At 37.5% G+C, this 20107-nt stretch overlaps 1 protein-coding gene across 2 annotated transcripts in view; it reads right to left on the bottom strand.

Moving 5' to 3' along the window:
* Positions 1-20107, bottom strand: part of SCAPER (S-phase cyclin A associated protein in the ER) — a 164857-nt gene that overhangs the window by 10345 nt on the left and 134405 nt on the right. For both annotated transcript variants that reach the window (XM_086471462.1, XM_086471461.1), the window contains 2 exons: positions 13994-14231; positions 10717-10866 (listed from right to left, as the gene is read on the bottom strand). In XM_086471462.1, coding sequence (XP_086327588.1) covers positions 10717-10866; positions 13994-14231 — 388 coding nt within the window. The remainder of the gene's footprint in view (positions 1-10716; positions 10867-13993; positions 14232-20107) is intronic.

Below are 20107 nucleotides of genomic sequence, written 5' to 3' on the forward strand. Positions count from 1 at the left end.
CATTGTCCCAGGGTCCTTTAAGTGCAGGGCTAGGGGACACAGCCAGTGCTGGCCCTCGAGGACCTATGGGGTACACACGAGAGCCTTCAGCCCCAGGCTAACTCAGGAACATTGATGTGTACTTCCATCATTTTTGTTTCATTTTTGGGAGACCTGCTGAAGACTTTTCACAAATGTAAGTGGAAGACATGACTTAAGTGTTGCCCAATAGGAACACTTTTCATAGCAGATCCTGTAACTTATTTGAGTTCTTGTTTTCATTCTGTTGTATTGTCCCATGACTTTTTTTATCACAAACTTCCCATTACCGTTAGGGCAATGATTTTGCAAAAGCTCATTTTTTGTTAAGCTGACACCTCACGGAAGTCACCAGTAACACTTTTGTACGCAAAGGCGTACAGGTGTGCTTTCCACACAACAAATAACAGCAAAGCTCACCGCAGCCTGGACACTCTCCTACATCTCTCCTAGAAGCCAATTGGTTACTCTGCCTGACAGCTCACATTGCCGTCCAGAAATCAACTACACAAAAATATCAGAAGAATTAAAAAATTAAGTGTCTTTAGACGTTAATTTGATCATATTGATCTTTGGGAGCAGATGCATTGCTGGCATCAATGGCACTGCTAGGGCACAGCCACCATAAATTACACCTGCAGGGGTAGGGGGATGTCTAACTAAGAAGGCAGAGACAATGTCCAGCAGCTCTCAGCTGCCATCTGAGCACCTGGAACCACACATATGCTGCCAGATCTCCCCAGCAGCAGAGGGATGCTTGCTTGACCACACTGCAGCAGGAAGATAATGTGACTTTCTGTAGCCTGTCAGTTTCTCTCACCCACAGAAGAGAGGAAAAATTGCTTCCTGTTGCTTTCAGGTAGGAGAGAAAGGAGGAAAATTGCCAAGGAGAGAACTGAAATCTGTAGCCACAAAGCCCCCAAATGTCAAGATTTGAACAAAACCTTACAAGTCATTTAAGTGTACCTCTGTTGCAGGACTAACTCTGACCATCAATGTTGTGTGCTTAGTACTCTACAGTCAGGCTGGCATTTTTTAGTAATTTTGACCAAGTATTAGAAGTTGTATCTCTTTTATCAAATGAAAAGCAAGACAAAATTACGCTAAAGTGAAATGGATACCAGAGAATGGAGTTGAATCATAAGGTTGTGAAGTTTAAAACTTACTGAAGTGAAACCTTCCTCTCAGCTCTTGGAGAGAAAAAACCTGCTAATGAATGCTGTATTCCATAGAAACAAATACAGTGATTATCACTGTGAACTGAATTAACTTTTTAGAAAAACATCCTTCTCAATAGAACTCCCTTTTATTTTTATGAAATGAAGCATTAAAACGTGCTCTTCTACTTGACTGTGCTCTTCTACTAGAACGTATTTCACGTTCAGATGCAATTTTCTTAGAACTCAGACTAAAAAGCTAATGGTTCTCTAAGGGGCTCTCCTTGCCTTTTCCACTATCTCGTATGACCTTGTGGTTCCAAACTTGAACATGGCCATTATAAACATTTGGATCTTAAAATTGTACTGTTGGTATGGGAACTATTAATGTTTCTTTTCTATTTATTCATCATTTATATAAATGTCAATTCTAATTTGTACAAATTACTAATAACTATTGAACTGGAACTGTGCATCTAATCTCTGTAACTCCAGTATTCCATCAAACAGTTAAATCCTTTTGTTTGATGTCAGGTTATTTATAACTTTGTAAAAAGAAATAAGTCTTTATATTAGTAGTCCAGAGTTTCTCTTCAAAGTTAGATCTGCATTACTTCTCTGCTTCTATATAAACAGATCTCATACTGCTAGTATTTAATCAGCAGAATATGTCACCACTTAGGCTCTTCTTCTGGTTTAAGGTCAAGCTCTTTTCTTTCCATTTTTGCAAACTCCACTATTGGCAAGGCTCTGAGCAAAGAATGTTCTAAATTCTTCTTAACATTTATCAGGAATCAGAGCACCATTTCCATGCAAAAACAATGTTCCAGAATGCTACATTCAAATTTAGAAATAAGAATTTTGTCTATTTGAAAAATTCTAGTGTTTATTTTCTTAACATCACATGTAAGCTTTCAGAGAGAAGATAACAGAGTTCAGAAATAACATTAGTCTTCCTATAACCCACATTACAACCACTGTCCTTTTAGAGCTAGCTCTATGGTGTAAGCACACAGATTCAGTGGTGCTCTATGTATACACAACAAAGAGAAAAAAAAAGTATCTGAGCAGTTTTTGTGTAATCTTCCTAAGCCATTTGAGCATTTAGGATAGGACAACGGCAAATAGAAGCACAGTGATGTAGTAAAGATGTAAAAATGTTTATCAAAAGTGATGCTAGTGGGTAATCTAGATAAAGAAGTTCTTTATACAAAGCTCTTGCAAAAATGTCACCCAAAATGACAAATAACAAGTCACCTTAGTTATAACAAATGAAGTATACATAGATTAAATAAAATTAAAGAAATATTGTAAAAGATAAGCTCCATTACAACGTGACAAAAGGAGAACGGAAACAACTCTAATATGCATTGAAGCTATATGTGAATTTAACACATGCCCAGGCTACAGGATAAAATAGTAATCTAAGGCCTGAACTAGAAAAGGTATTAAGGAAAAGCCTAATTTTTAAAAATGACAGCATTTTAGCATTTAACATAAAAATAAACGTTTAAACATGTGAGGTTGCTCTCATGCTTAATGTTAATCATATACTTAAATACCTTCTTAAATTGAAGGCTATCATTGTTTTCTAGGAAATGGTAAGCTTCATAGTTTCCAAAATAATGTTAGCAGGAGATTTACATGTTTAAGTGTTGGCCTAATAATTTTAAATCAGAGGAGAGTATTATTATACATCAAATGTATTGAGAAATACCTACATTCTGTAAGCTTAAATAAAACCCCCATCCTACCACATCTCAAATCCTTAGGTATTACTCTGACCACCGACATGATTAGAATTAGCCCTTGTAGCCCTGCACTATTTTGGAAGAGTCATCTTCACACTTAGATAACATTTTTAACTTTGATGATGTAACACTTGTAAACCTAAGCTGCTGCTTTGTGTGTAATTCTCTACTCATTTACACAGATGGAACTCAATTGATGTGAATGAAGAATTCTTGCTTTAACGGCTGGAGAAGAAACAGTACCTTAGTCAATAGAAGGTCAAACAGACGTTTCTGCCATCATCCTTGAAAACACAGCCAGCTTGGGTCAAAATCCCCAGAAGGTGTGAATAATTAAAATATCACAGTCTAAAACACATAAAATCTTTTTGTGTGTCTCAGAGCATTTTCTCTCTTCAGAAGCAAGCATTTTCTGTCACTCTCCAAAACCCTACTTGCAAGTAAGCTATACAGTCTTAGAATTTTTATATTTTGTCTTCTGGCTTCCACAATAAATGCAGAGGGTTTGTGAAAACATCTGATCATCAACTAAAAAGACTATGAAACATTGAGCCGTTGGACATGTTACAGAGCTGGCTGAGGAAAAGCTTCAAACAGAGAACAAGAAAATGTACTTTTCTGCCGTCAAAAATGTGCTACAATTTACCCATCACTAAGGGAGAGGAAGATGAGCAAGATTTTCCACAGTACTCACTTCGCAAGATTTAATGCATTTTGTCTTTCCTTTATGTTTCAGTATCACTTCAATCAAGTGTTACTTGAGCTGAACATGATGAAATGGGTTTGAGAGACTTCTTTGGGCCTCTTGCAGGCTCCCACCCTCAGAGCAGCATCCAAGCGCTCAGAACAACTGTCAACTGCCCGACCCCAAAGCTGTGAACACAGAGCAGGCTGGTGTCCTCTCTGCATGGGGCCAGCGATGTTGGGGACAGTCACTGTGGGTCTGCGCAGACTTGGAAAACTTATAGTTTATGGGAGAAGTACAGGGAGTTCCCTCACACATGAGGCGAGACAGACAATAGCTCACAAAGCCTGATTAAATATTTGCAGGCTTTAGACTTTGTTTTAAATTTCTATGTGAAATTTAATTCTTATGAAAAGGAGAGACTGACAGGCTGGGTGGGAAGAAGGCAGAGCGAAGGCAGGCGTTGCGCAAACTTCTGCGCCCATCTCCGCCAACGGACCTCCACCAGCCAAACCCATAACGATCCAGGCCCAGGTCTTAGCTGAGAAGAAACTGCTTATTAAGCAGGATTATGCCAAACACTGCGGTGTTTTTTCGATGTGGACAAAGGTCCCCTGGGGATTAAGATGAGACCACCAAACTCTTTTTATTCCTGGCCGAGGAATAAGATTAGAACGCTGCTCTCCAGAGGCAGCATTAGCTGATTGCTCTCTCTCTTCATCACTAAGCTATAGTTACGGACTACAGTTTAAGGTTGTTGAAAGTACTGGCTTTTATGACACTGGGAGCTAAGTTTATTCTTTTGTGTTCACTATTTAAGAATAAGACAATAAGATAAATCCAAGTGCATTCATTCATCATATTAATTCCTATATACTCTACACTCTCTCTTCCCTTCCTACAGGAATCAGCCAGCCATCATGAACTGAAACTAAATACACTTGATTCCATGTTAAGTCTTTGCTCTTATTAAATTACCTTCCCCACACCCTCTCAAACAACAAAAAAAGAAAGAATAAAAAAATTATGTGATGCATTTTGGAATGTCAGAAACAGAATTAAGATGTGACGTGTGAAATATGCAATCCCACACGCTTTTGCTGTATTTTACTTGCTTTGCCATAGATCATTCTTAAAAATGAAAAAGTTCATCAGTAAGCTCAAATAACAACAAGGTGTCTGACAAATTACCTAAGAGGCATCCCCACTTTTCACCGATTGCCTTGATAGGAATGCCATCTTTTGTGAAGACATTGGTTCACTTAAGTGAATTTATGTGGTCTGAGTACGTAAGGCTGATAGAGGAAAAGCATACATTACAGATCTGTTTTAATTTACTCATTTTTAACTTGGTGAGTTTAATCCTTAGGGTATATTTTGTTCACAAGCTGAAGTGCTCCTAAGACTACAACTTCACATGAATCACTCACTTGCTGAAATCAGCTATTCCACAAAATTTACCAGGCATATTTTTCCTTCAAACTCATAAAGCTTTAAAAGGTTGTGGGTATTTTATTTTTGAAAGGTTTAAAAAGCTTAACCCACAACCTCAACGTGAAATCCACACTCCTAAAAATCTCTCCTCTGGAAAGAAACTAAAAAATCAGAATTAAGACATTTCAGACATTATTTACTTACAAATATGGACATTAACTATACAGTAACTACCCATTCCTGCATCTTTACTCTTGTGTTATATTTTCAAAACTTCTACCTACCAGTTCAAAATTGTTCCAGTCACTTCATTGCCCCAAAAGCAACATATAAATAATTAAAGTTTAATGATGGCCTCTAGTAAACAAGCCATATGTAAACTCTACATTATATTTTTACAACCATTCAACCAAGTTTTCTTGTCAACTTCTGATTTTCGCAATTTTTCCATTTAAAAAATACTTTCCTTTCCTCACATTAACACTAGACGAAACTGGTCACATACTGAAACTCAATAAGCACTAACACTGTCAAAAGCATAAAGTAATTTCCCTACAGAAGGCAACTTTTAATCTAAAGTCACTTTGTAAGTGTCCATTACAACCTAGCAGTACATAGTTAGGATATGTCATATACACACACACACACGTATATATGATACACACTTACTGTAGGATAAAGTGTACTACTATTTTATGACAGAATTAAGACTTGCCACATGAAAAAAATGCTAAGAAGTAATAAAATATAACTACAAGCCAATCATTTAACAAAAAAGAGAAAAGACAGTCTCAGGATGAAGCATTCTTGGGGACTATCTACCAGGCTTTCTTTGTGCTGCGAACAAGTTGTAAATGTCATGATCCTTTCAGAACTGTGCCTACCATAGAATATTTTAATTACTTTGACCATTATATTTATACCTGTGATACTGCTGTGTGGTTTTATATTTTTAAGACAGGAGAAATTTGTCTCCCAAAATATTCGTAGTCTTACTGTTCCTTATTCCTTTAACTAGAGCTAGCTGGTATGCCTGAAACATGTTTTGCGATAGCTTTTCCACATCTATATAGCAAGGATGAGTTTTGAACGCGAATGATACTATTAAATCTAATTCTGTGTGCTTCTATTTTCAACATATGGATTACTAGATATTAACATTTCAATTATTTATAAGTTTACAATATGAATAATGTACTGTTCTTATGGACACAAGTGTCTAGGGATAAAAGGTTTGGAGTGATGGAGAAATAAGTTAGACTTGCGCAACTAGAAGACAACATTTTGGGGACGAAATCCCTTTTTCAAGGACGCATGGTCTGTATATCCAAATTTTTCCAATTGCCATGGTTATTCTAAGAGAAGTTTTTACTTCTATCTACAAACCCTGATTTTATAATGAAGTTTTTAAAAGCTGCATACACTTTTTCCTAGCTCTTCACAGGGAGACTTTGTTTTGCAGTCTACTAATAATACGGTTTAGTTTGACATTTTAGAGGTATACACCTTCGTATCCTACAAATCCCCAAAGTTAGTGCGATTCTTCTAGAGCACCCTAAATACAGTGCATGTCAAAGACTGAAAGAACAAAAGCTATTTTTACTTAAATAAATGCATCACAATCCAGATGAACAATGCAACTTCTTTTGGAGCCTGTCAGGGAAGATCCCGAGTCTGAGGATCTGATTTGAGATGACTTTTCAGATCAAAAATACTCACTAACTGCAATGAATATGGAAAGATTTTTATTCCCAATACAGCAATGTGAAAGAAGCCAAATCATCTGTCATTCATGTTAATTTAATTACGGGACCACATTCAATTATCCAATATAATATGCAAATGAAGTGAGCTGACAGACCATGCTAATTATATTCATTATAATAATTAAACAATGAAAAGGAATAAAAATGTAATGAAATAGAGGGATATTTTTAATTAACAAGAACATTTTAATTAGAACTGTAATCCCAGAGTCTGATATAGTACGGTTGGCTTACTGAAAGACTGGACATTATTTTTATTATGCAGTTCAGTTTTACATGTCTATCCTTAGTATCATGGGACCCGTTTTTGTATGTTAGTAGATTAAATGGTGGCTAGAAAAAGAGAATCAGTTCCCTTGATCATACTTCAGGCAAAGCAGATGCCTAATAAAGCTGAGCTCCGCTGCGGCATGATTACAGAATCCCGTCTCGTGAAACGCAGGCTGTCTAACTCTGTAGTAAACAAAAGTTCACGTGCCGATACAAACCAGACAGTGCAGTTTAGGCTTGACTAATGATGTTAAAGCATTTAAAATATTAAAGAAATAATCTTTGCTTTTTTAAATTTTCAGTTTCATAACTGAGTTATTTCTTCAGTGACAGCAGCTGCCCTGAAAAAGCTTTACGAATGTTAAAACAAAATATGAAAACAGGAAAGGAATATTACTAATATATTATATGTGGGCAGAGTCAGCAAAATCAGCCTTTTTAAAATAATCAGGGCAAGCACTATCAAAACACTTAGGAATGAGTTCCTTAGGAATCCATTGTCCTCATTGCTCCTCGACAGAATCACTTGGGCCTGGACCAAAAGCCAACCATGGTGAAAACACTAACTGGGACCCCAGCCGCTGTCTCTGCGTGTGTGCAGGACCCACCGTGAGGCCCCCCTCTTCTTTGGGGCTCCTGGAAACTGCAGTGAAATATGAATCGCAGAGCTATACGACAGAAAAGAACTTTCCTTTTTAATTTGCCACTCAACTAAATATAAAGACCTTTACAGATAGTGTAATAAAACCAGACAAACCTATATTACATTAAATGATTGGCATATGATGCTCTTGGAAGATTTTCTTCTATGAATGTGAAATATTTAGGAAATTGCCCTTTTATTATTTTGACTGCATAGTGGTAATAATTCACTTACTTAAATCACAGTCCTGCTACAGAAGGTCAATGCTGAGGTTGACAGGCTGTAAAACTTCCCTTTTAGTAATCTATCTATTCTCCAAACTGGGAAACTGCTATTTTTTTTGAATAATTAAATTTTTTTTTCTTTATTCCAGTATGCCATTTTGGATACTTATCTGTTGATGTGGGTATACAAAGGAATCACAAAAGGCACACTGAAAACTCCAAACAATTGTTTGTTCTTTTTCTTCTTTCCGAGAGTTGAAAGGAATGAAAACATACAAAGGTTTATAACAAGGAATACAAATTTATAGAGAAAGATTTATTTAAACTACAAACATTTCAAAACAAATGTACATTTGACTGCAAGAATAATGTGAATCTGCTTTGAAATGTCAGTTACTGACTCCTTTAAAGTTTGTTCAAATACTAAATAAAAAAGAGCTATCAGGCTCTATTGCAATTTGTTTTCATAGCTCAAATCTGGTGTATCTATTTTTATTATGCTGTTCTTTCCAGGACTTCAAGCCTACTATTTGAAAGCTTTCACTGTGAGAGCTATTTTTTATTTTTAGTAGGACTCTGCAGACGATCAACAACGAAAGAAATATTGGAAGCTCATAACATAATAAAGAATTAAACCATAACTGAATGAACAGTAAGCACTTCTCTTTTCATGAAAGGCATCATATCTTTATTGGAAGTCAGAACACTAACAGCACCTGAAATTAACGACTGTAAGCAAGTTGTACTGCTTTGCCTAGTAGTAAAGGAAAAATACTTCCCTTCTACTAAAAAAACCTTCCCTGCATTTTGCAAGTACCTGAGTGAGGAATGCTTCAGTTTCTCAAAATGTTTTTTTTAAAAAAACCCAAACCAAACCAAACCAAAAAACAAACCAAAATGTCACTTTCTCGTTTAAAAATTTACTAATCAGGAATATCAGAAATTGCATAAAATGATAAGCATGTCATGACATCTCTTGAGACAGTACTGCCAAAGTAAACCACCATAAAGCTGACTGCTTTTAGTGTATGAGAAGTACTAACATATCGCAGTTGTTTAACCAAAGACCTAAACTTGACTCTCAGAGCTGCAGAAGCTACCTTTTAATCTTGAAAATTAACTCAGTCCAGGGGCAGATAGTGATGGCACATGACCTCAACCCCAAGTGCACACGCTGAAGGCTCCAAGACACTACAGAATTGCCAGCTGGGAAGCATGCCCACCGACAAACGTATTTTGCACGTGCTTAGTCTCTTGACTGCCTGCAGGCAGTCACCATAGCCAGCTGCTGCCATGGCATGGTGCCTGCTCGCCGTGGTCGGACCTTCGCCCCAGGGCACAAGTGCTAAACAGCGACAGGCACTACAGACCACTCTAACAGAGCGCTGGTAGGAAATCCCTCTTCTGCGCTATTCCCGGCACGTTTATAAGCGGCAAGTCCTCCATGCAATGAATCACATCTGTTTATACTTGTGTGCCAGAAAAGAAATTTTTAAACTGCAGAGAACAGACAACATTGTTTGCTGGCGCTTCTGGATGCCACCATGACCTGTTCTGTAGCAGCGGGAATCGGAAAATGGCAGCAATATCACATGGATTTTCAAAACGACCATACTAAAAAGCATTGCCCACAGTCAGCTCAAGATCCTGAGTGGGATTTGGTTGCCCAGGGTAGGAAGGCTGCAGGATCCTCCCTCCGGATGTGGCCAAAGGCCACAGAAACATTACCATATAATTACATTATATAATTATATAACGCTTCTGACAGCATTGTCAGCTTTAAGATATTATAATGTTCCAATTATAGTCAACAACCATAAGAACGTTATCGGGCAGCTTTTTTCTAAACCTTTGCTGACAAGCTGTAACACCTCTTTCTTCTGCTCGTCAACTTAACCCAGGGCAGTAAGCTCCTCATCCTGAACTCCTACCCCAAAAGTTGAACAAAACCAGGAACCAGGTGTTACAAGTATGGAGAGAGAACAAAACTAGTAACTTCACAAAATACAGCACTCAACTGAATCACACCAAAGAAGCAGGCACCATAACACAGTTCCTACACATGCAGAGTCAGGTTTGCACACTCTAAAATAAATAGCCAGTGCCAACTTCTGCCCTGCCCAAACCACCCTGGGTGCTAGACATAAGCTGAGGAAACTTGGGAGATTTTTTTGAAATATTTTTGAAGTTTTGTGTCTGGGTTATTTTATAAACTAGTATGAGAGGTCACAGAGTCCACTGACAGATATGGCTACAATCAAGGAAGCTAAAGGGGAATTTCCACTGTTTGTTCAACAGAACATTTGGTTTTCTACTGAAAAGATTTACAGAAAAGAATGGCTTAAACTTAAATGAGTGCTCTGGCTACCAGGGAGATGGCTACATTGGCATCTGAGGACACGTCTTCACGGCAGACTACCTTAGTTGGCTTGGGTACCACAGCCATCTGATCAAGTTGACATGAAGTTAACTTGGAATTAAAAATATTTAATTAATGCTGTATCTTGGCAGCAAATAAGGCTAGTTAAAATCAGTGCAATGTCCACATCATTGTCTGCATAAGAACATGGAGTTTGCTTATGGCCACATAAAACTCATGTTTTTGTGTGAAGATGCAACTTCAGCTTCTCTTTCGCAAAACGCACATATTTGTACTCATAGGAATCCCAAGCGCTTCAAAAACAATCTTGAGGGGATTAGTTTTCTTGAGGGATGCATGACTAAATGTGCCCTTGATAACTTCTGATCCCGTTTTCCATTTGCCTTACCTGGTTATCTGTGTTGTTTACAGTAAAATAGCCCACACAAATAATGACTTCGTGTAGCAATCCTTCACAGGTATGCTGGGAACAGTACCACAGCAGAGAGCTGATAATATGCCGGAATGCAAGGGACAGTCCTTCAGCACCCACAATAGACTGAAAAAAAGGCCAAGAAACAGAAATTACAGTCTAGCAGTATGTTATAGAAATTGTGTGAATTACATATACATCAGTTGCAGCTTTTTTTTTTTTTTGCAAAGTACAGACTATGTTCTTTGTTGTGATGACTTTGGCAGAGGACAGAATCAGCTCTCTTCTTTCAGTAACTTACCATTTACTGGACTGTAACATTAAAAGCCACAAAATAAGAATAAATTCAAATTTTAAAGGGACACGGAAAAAGTTAGATTCTGCTTAGTTGACATTCAGTGTAGCATTAGGTTGACCATTTCACTTGACATACATTACATGTTCCAGGAAAACTTAATGCTAATATTTCTTAGTAATAAGCAAAAGAAACCAAACCATCTTCATTTCTGCAAAAGAGCAAAAGGCATTTCTCATTAATAACATGGCTCTGAATGAAATACAAAGATTAATAACAAATAATGACTTTTCAAACATTAAAAAAAGACAGAAACATCCAAAAGGAGAGAACACTCAGCTGCAAAGCTTCTTGGGATGCTTTTCAAAAGTAGGCAAATTGCTGTAATGTGGAGATTCAGAATTAGATTTTATCTGGGCAGCCTACAGCCTCTATTTAATAAACATGTCAAACAGACAGAACGACACAAGGTCAAAGGGGAAAACTAAAGCACAAGGAATGAGCATGACAGTCTACTAACTCTAATGAAATAGCAACGCAGGGCTGTGAGCAAATCTCTTTCATTTGTGAGTTTTCTTGATTTTATACCTTGTAGCTTGTGTTAAGTACATATACATAAATCCCAGTCTGTAGTACAGTTTTGTTTCAGCGTAGTCCAAATCCACCCAGCAAAAGTAGAATTCTTGACAATTAAACCATATTCAGCTGTGGAAACTTTCCATCTTGAACCTCAAGTGTTCTGGTAAGTTAGTATATTTTCAAAATTTAATGCACAATACAGCCACCATTTACTGCTTTTCATCATGTAAACGCCATGTTCTTAGGTCCACCCTTATTTAATTAGTGCTGTCCACGCATGCTGTGACCTAGCACTCAGAGTCTAACCTTTCCTGATAACAACAGGTCAAAGGGCACCTGAGTTTGTGTATAAAAGTTAAACTAATTTTTCAAGGAAACTATGCTTCCTTTTTAGCCAGAATTAATATCAGCTCAGGATCCTGCGTTGTTTCTCACTACCATCTTTCAATTGTTTAGACTGTCAAATTAAACGAAATATATACCCAGGAGCCATCTGCGCTAATACAAACTCTAGAATACCAGACCTCTTCTGTTAATCAAAAAACCCTATTCTATAGTCCTACTATTACATGATACAACTATTCCTTAGCGATAACAATCAGACAGTACATAAACTACTTTTTTTTCTCTCCGCTGCCTGCTAGCCTGCTATAGTCCCCAAGGTCAGAATGGACAGCAAACTGCCTCAGGTGTGTGTTGATTTTTACATTACAGAAACAAATCACATTAATACATTGAAAGGGATAGCTGCTGAGACTGAACAAGTGTGTCTGTCCATCATAAACAATACTACGCCTACGATTCAGGAAGACAGCTAAGCAGATACTTCCTGAGCAGAGCCCTGCCTGGATGAACTGAATGAAGTAATTCACACTCATTCGTTTTCTACCCTCTTTTATGCAATAATTACTATCTTGCCCCTTTCTGTGTAGAACAAACTAATACAGATCATGGGATATGGGAATTATTGCTGATGGTTTGCTATAAATGCTCAGATATAATGGTAGCTGGCAGAGGGATAAATACACACAGTATAAGCAGAAGCTTGTATTTTAAAAATTAATAATCATTTCTTGACATACTGGGGAGCAGCCCTTCAGCCAGTGTGATTTGCTATAGCTCCCCTGCAAGCTGTAACTGTCCCTCTCTGGTATATACCTATAGTATCTACTGTCTTACACTCTGGTATATACCAATAGTATCTACAGCAATATACAAACATCCAGTCTCAAACCAAGAGGTACTGAGCAAGCTATAGAAGAAAACTACTTTGATACATCTTGATTTATAAAGAGAAACAGGAGTTAATGGTGTGTGTAAAGACTAGTTTTACATGAAACCCCAACAAATACGCTGTTTCTGTGCCCTGACTGGACTAGTTCCTGCAGCTGCATCTATACAGATGAATGTTGCTACATCCGAACTGCTTGTTGCTGTTTAGAGATACTAAATGTACCAGAAATCAAAGGCAAGAAATACAAACGGGAGGAGACTTATACCTTATACTAAATTCTTTACTCATGCAAAGCTCTTGCTTAGTTTAATGTCTTTCAGATGGAGTGTGCGGTACAACTTATATACAAATTATATATTAAATGAAACAGAAACCTATTCTGAAGAATTGTGTAAGATTGAGGTTGGTAAACGTGTTTTGCAAAGCAATGCTTTTTGACAGGTGTTTTACATTAACAACACAACAGCTTTGCCAATTTATCTAGGAAATATACTAGTATTTGTATTTTCTTTGTATGGCAAAATGGTCCCTTTACACTAGAAATCTGTTCACAGTAGTAGGTAAGAAAAGACTTACCTTCTCAAGACTCACAATGTGATCTTTCTGGATTTTTTTTTGGTGAATAAAAATTATGAAAAGTTTAATTTCCAATTTTTGGTCAACAAAATTATACTTGGATTAAAAAAAAATTGATATCAAGTGATTTTCAGTTTCAGTTGTACAATATTAAAGCAACTGGCTACTGAAAGCACTGATGACTGTAAATTGTGGTTATAACATAAGCAAGTCCTTTCACATTAAGAAAACTATTATTTTGTGCTTCTGACCTAGATTTTTTTTACATTCTTGGGGCTCACTAAGTATAAAAAGTACTATGCTAAAAGTGAGGGTTTTTGAATAGAAGTAGTAATGGATTGGATTCAGCATTTCACGTATTCTAAATTTTCACTTTTTGGTTAAATTCGTTAGCCATAGCTACATGGTGGAAATAATGACAGTTACCAATTTTATGTATGAAGAAAACCTAAACATTTAATCATGAAAGTTCCTTCAACAACTAAGATCTTAAAGACAAAATTTAATCCAAAAGTATATGCAATAATTATCATTTTCACACGAAGCAAAAGTTTCAAAACATCCTTTACCTGAAAGGCAGGCAGATCAAGAACAGCAAAACTATTGAAGAAACGTAAACTCTGAATGGCAACCTGGACTGTGTTCGCTGCATAGCTGTCTTTAGGACTTGCTGTGTTTGGATCTGAAATTGTCCCGTGGAAAAGAACACAGTACAGCATATGCAAGACTCCAACCAGATCCGTAGACTGAAGAACTGCTGTTAGTCCTGTGGGGTCCTGACGTGTATTGTCAAATATGTTCCAAGATCTGTCAAAGAAACATTAAGCTGTCTGAGGAGGAGACCAGCGCTCAGTGCGAACACTTGCCCAGGATGCAGTACGACTTCTAACAAGCCAAATGTTAGAAAACCAGTAAACTGTTAAAAAGGAAAAAACCCTGATGTCTAATGTGTCAAGAAACTACAGCACTTCCAGAAAATGCTTTCAATAATCCGGGCACTGTCTCATGGTCTCTTTAATTGCAGTGCAGCTGTATCTTTAAAGACATTCTCCACATACTGGTGCCTTTGCTCCCAAAATGGGTTCAGAGCCCAGCACGAGCCCACGCAGAAATTCAACAGCTTTAAAGTTGGAAGCCTGGGGGCACTTTAGGGGCTCCATGCAAGCCCTGTCTCAGGTCAGTAGCCTATACCCATCTTTCTTTCTTGCAATAGCAGCCAGCAGAGGTGGGAGAACTCCCTGGAGCCTCTCACTCCCTCTGTGATGGGCTGCAGGCACTGGAACAAACTGCCTACCTAAGTAGCAAAATAACTTACTAGGACCAGATGATCTTAATCAAAGAGTTCTGCAGGAATTTAAGAATGAAGTGGTTGAGCAGTTAACAAAACACACTACTTCTTTTTTCAGTCAGATGTTATTATGGGAGACTGTACGATAGCAAAGCACAAATAAGTATGAAATGCTCAAGACAAACCAGCACAGCTTGTGCAAACAGAAACTAGGTTTCTCTGGTTATCTTTTGGGTATGCAAGTAAAATAATAGAGAAGGTTTTTGGCTATCTAGGATATCAGGACAGACAGGCAAATAACTCAGGAGGCGCTTTCCATTCTCACATCCAGCCTTTCAAAAGCACTTAACATAATCCCTCCATGATTTGTAGTGTTCATGTTTTTTCACATTATTAATAATCCAGAAGATGATGCAGGACAGTCACTACCAAAGGAGACTAAGATATCACTACTCTGGAGGTTAAATAGTGTGCAGAAGCCAGGAAAATACAAAATAAAGTACAAAAAATAATTCAACAATTTTTATATACTCTGAGTTCTAATTCAAATCCACCACATAAATCACCTGAACTTCATTATGGAAACACATTTAGTCTACATTGGCAACCAAAGGAAACACTAAAATATTAACATATACTGAACAGTAACAGTGAAAACATGCTACATCAAAATCTGGTCTTTACCTCATCTACTATGTTTCCATCTTAAAAAAAAAAAAAAAAAAAAGAGAGAAAAAGAAAAAAAATTAAAAAAAAGAAGTGTCAATATCAAAAGAGACGACAAAGATTGAGTCTATATATTATTACTTTTTATAATTAAAGGAAAATATGACAGGTGATATGAGAAAATGTTACAAAAAGACAAATTAGATAAGGGTATCTCTCCCTTTTCTAGCAACTAAAAGCAAAGAAAATGGCAAAGTAGTGGAAACAAGAACCACTTTCTAAAACAATCTGTAACACTGAAGACCTCAGTTTAACACGGAAAAGATTGGCCACTCAGAGGGCTGAGAATATTCCTGTGGACCAGAATCAGCAAGGAGCTTTTCCTTGACCGGAATGGCTCTAAATGACCTTTTCAGTATCTGCATCAGACACACCTTGCACCACTCTGTTAAACACATCGCTCTGCTCCAGTGAAGTTTCCAACAGAGATCCTAGGTAGGCTGACTAATTGGTTTTTATGATACAGACACTTGTCTTCAATGGAGCAACCAAATCACGAATTCAGCAACTACCAAGTTTTGGTGATCATCACCTTGTTCTGCCACTTCCACTTTTTCTCGTGAAGCAGAAAAAGCAGGTAAGAAAGCACCACGTCACCACAAAGCAATGTCTATCCATGAGAATTTCTGTTTGTAACAGCACACCATTCTTCCTTGGACCAAAGAGAAAGAGAGAGAAACAGGCAGGGCAGGATAACTGCATCCTCCATGTCCCAAAAAAGGCCCTGGCAGTGGGTTACTTCAAATACAGCTTAAATGTTTTAGGAGAAGAAGAAACAACAGTTATGTGGAACACCATCTTTGCAGTAATAATAGCAAACTTGAAAGCTAGTATCTATACATTTTCTCATGGACAGAATTCCTCTGTGAGGTAGCACGAGTGGGCACTAAACCCATGAGCAACACCTGGTTGCTTTATACAGCAAGGCTGATAACCAGGTCCTTCTGCTACCACAGGCTCCCGCTGTGCTCCCAAGCAGGGACCACTTGGCAGCTGGATGGGGACAGAGGGTGCACAGCTACTGCGAGAAGGCTCACATGCTGCAGGTGAAGGAGGGAAGATTTAGGAGAGTTAGGAAGGTTATTTTAGCACTCAGGCTATGAAGTAACTCTGCATAGCCTTTGAGGGGTCTTCTCGCAGCCCTGAGCCCGGCTGAATACGATAACAGTATTTGGGTTGTACACAACTTGCTCCACTAGCACCATCTGCTTCCATCACTGTCTGCTCATACCTTTGTGTTTAGAAAGCAGTTGCTCAGGCGACTCTCTTCTGCTTTTTATCAGTTAGATCACACATGTAAGGAATGATCCTACCTGAAATTGGCACTTATGAGTACCCTTTCTTTCCAAGTTATTTCTATTTGCAGTCTGTGAATGTTCGATGCTACCGAAAAAGCTTTTAAGTACAGCATCCTCTGCTGCTACCTCAAGGATTGCTGTCCCAGCCCTATTTCAGTGATACCTATGCCGTACAAAAAACACACAAGACCGCATAATTACTCCACAGATCTTTGAAAGAAGCAATCAGATCTTTAGGAAAGACACAGTAAAAACAAAAGCAATGTAGCTGTGTCTATTTTCCAGGACCTGTGTTGTTACACAAGTGACTCCATTACCACCAGTCACCACTGGACTTCCACTACAACTCTGCAAGTTAGTGATCATAGAGATTCAGCTGAAGAGAAACATGTCTGAGTTTATTGTACAGGTTTGAAAACTGGAGTGTTTGTTTAATACTGTGGTAGCCAACTTAACTCCTAACAATCTTTAAAGAAACTGTGCCACAAAACCAGCCACGACAGTGCTTCACAAGGCCACTGGCCTCTCAAATACATGTAATAACATTCGAAAGACAAGCTGAAGTAAATTCAAAAGGTGATTAAAAGTATGATTTGATGTCACCTACCTTCTGCAAAACAAAACCCACAAACATTCAGCTGGTTTGTAACATTCATAACAACCCTAACATTTACTTTGTAAATAATTAAAAAAAGTGGAAAAAATACTGGAGTTCTAAGTGTGTTTTGGGTGGGGCTACGCTGCAACAATTTATGGAATTACTTTCCTTTTCCTATGCCTGGAATCTGTGCCCAAAATCTTAATTTTGAAGCTCTGTGGTTGTTAAGTGAGTGTGTTCAAACGGAGTCAGCAGAGACACTTCCTGAACCATCATCCTGGCCTTGCCAGCTCTGCCTTTAGGCAGATTCCTCCTGCACAATTTCAAGTCGTGTTGGCATGTGAACCTGGCTGCAAGTGAGGAAGGAACCTGGATGGCTGCAGAAGGAGGGTGAGCTAACAGCTCTGGGACCACCATTTTCACACATTTGCTCTGTGTGTCTGTGGACTCCTTAGTATGTCTCACTTTAAAATACCTTCTGATGTACAATTATTCATTTTGCAGCATGCAGTACCCAAAACGTGCTAACCGCCACTTAACTACACTCGAGAAACTAGAATGTTTGTTTCCGCAGTGCCATGAGAGCACAGCTCCTTTTGCCAGCTAGTATTTCTTAATTTCAATCTTAGGTTTTTCAACAGTACAAAACCAGAAAAAAAACCCACTCACGGTCAAACGATAACCCCAAATTAATTATTGTATATGATACCTCACAGAATTTTTGGTGACTATATACAATGAGAAGATTGACCAATTTTACCAAAGTTTAAAGTTAGCTTGCTTTCAACTCTCACTCCATCATTATTTTTAAACAATTCCATATGAAAAAGCTTACATTGCTGGATGAAATCCTTTTACCATTTTGAGCTGTTCTTGAACAGTGAATGAATCAAAATATATATAAAAAAGTCAATTGTAAAATAACTCAAAGTGCAAGTATTATTTTTTTTTCCACAGATATTACAAGGAGTTTTAAAGTTATACCACAGGACAAAGTTGTTAAAAAAATAATTCTGTCTGCTAGGTTTGGTGGATTGAAGGAACTGTTAGGAACATTTATTTTTGATGTTGCCTGTGTTACAGTTAATGTGTGTATGAACAGGCCACTGGCTCCTGTTGGTTTTAACTGTCAGTTATAATCACTTTAAGCCTAAATGTTTACAATAGTAAGGTAGAAGATGTTATTCATAGTGGTTGTGGGCTGTAAAGTAGAAAAAAACTGTATATGAGATGTTGGAAAACAAAGCATGAACCTTTGCACATGCTGCTGTGAGAGATTTTGGTCAGGTCTGTACAATAGTGGATTTCACATATTTAGCAGGTTTTCAGTCCACCTCAAATGCAAGCCCAGTGAAAATTCAGTGCTGTTAGGACACAGACTGAAGTAAAAACCTGTAAAACCCCTAATATCACAAGATGATGATGTCATACAAGAAACCTAGGTTTTACGTAACTAAAGTTAAATGAGGAGACTCCTCTCTTTTAATTCTCCTACTTAAAGCAGCTTACTCTCTGTGTCTGTAACAGCTGCCAAAGCCAAACAGTCAGTATGGACAAAACCCCTCCAATTAATCACTGAAGGGAAGAGAGACTTACCGGATTTTTACATTGGCTTATATAGCTGGGAAAACAGATAGGCTTTCAAACTTTACCAAATCTTTATATTTAACACAGAAAACCAGGCAAATATTTACATTACAGTCAAACAACCTGCAGGATCTTAAAAAGAAAAGTTTAATGAAATGCAGGGAATTTTCATTATGGGCTGCCATTATGATTTTCAGCTTCTGCCATCAAGGAGTCTCAGAAATTGGTACGGCATTTATGACTTACAAAAAAGGTTTAAAAATTTAAAAGTGTGGATATATCCATCACAGAAAAGAAAGATACTAAACAGTAGTACTTCACTGCTTAAAATACACCACTATTTATTAAAAACAGGAATTCAATGCAGCTTGATGAGAAACAGCATACTCTACAGAACAAGTATAAAGCTACAATTTCTCCAAGCTTCAATATAAGCAAACTGTTTATATCTGAAAATATATTGTTTTAAAAACTGACTGAGCTAACAAGCAGACAAGCCTCTCTAAGGGTATACATTATAATGTTTGTATATTTGAAATATATACTGCTGATTAAAAACATGGAGCCAAATGGAAATGAGTTTTCAAAAGGCTTAGAATATAATCTGGTTTTTCATTATTAGGATTTAAAAACTATCATCTGTACTTTTTGCTTCTTAATTACTTTATTTAGAAAAAGATGTCAAAATAAAGAGGCAAAATAATAATAAAAGAAGCATAAAGAAGTATTTAGCATCTGTCAGACCTTGCTATAATTCACACTGTCAAACTAGGAATCACAGTACTATGTAAAAACTATGACCTGAAATCTTTTAGTAATTTCAAGAACAAGTTTTAGTTAGTTTACAGCACTTGCTAGATTTGCTGTCCCTTGGAAGTGGTGGGAAGCCCGACCAGCATTCAGGCAGACTTCTTTCTGATTCACCATCCAGCAGCCAAAACAGACATTATCTTAATTACTGTAATAAAACTGAAAACAGAGCAGCCTACTTCCTTGCCTATCTGTGACACGACAGTCCCTGTTCTCCTGGATCAAACCCTATATATCTGCAGCTTTCTGCCACTGCAGCTTGTAATCCACAACTTCACTAGCTGTTGACACAGATTTATATGTATTCCACCACTCTTTTGAGATAACATATAACAGTAACAATTTAGTTACTGTACTGCTATGACAATCTGTTTTC

The sequence above is a fragment of the Leptosomus discolor genome, chromosome 11 (assembly GCF_034619465.1).
Source record: "Leptosomus discolor isolate bLepDis1 chromosome 11, bLepDis1.hap2, whole genome shotgun sequence".
NCBI lineage: Eukaryota > Metazoa > Chordata > Aves > Leptosomiformes > Leptosomidae > Leptosomus > Leptosomus discolor.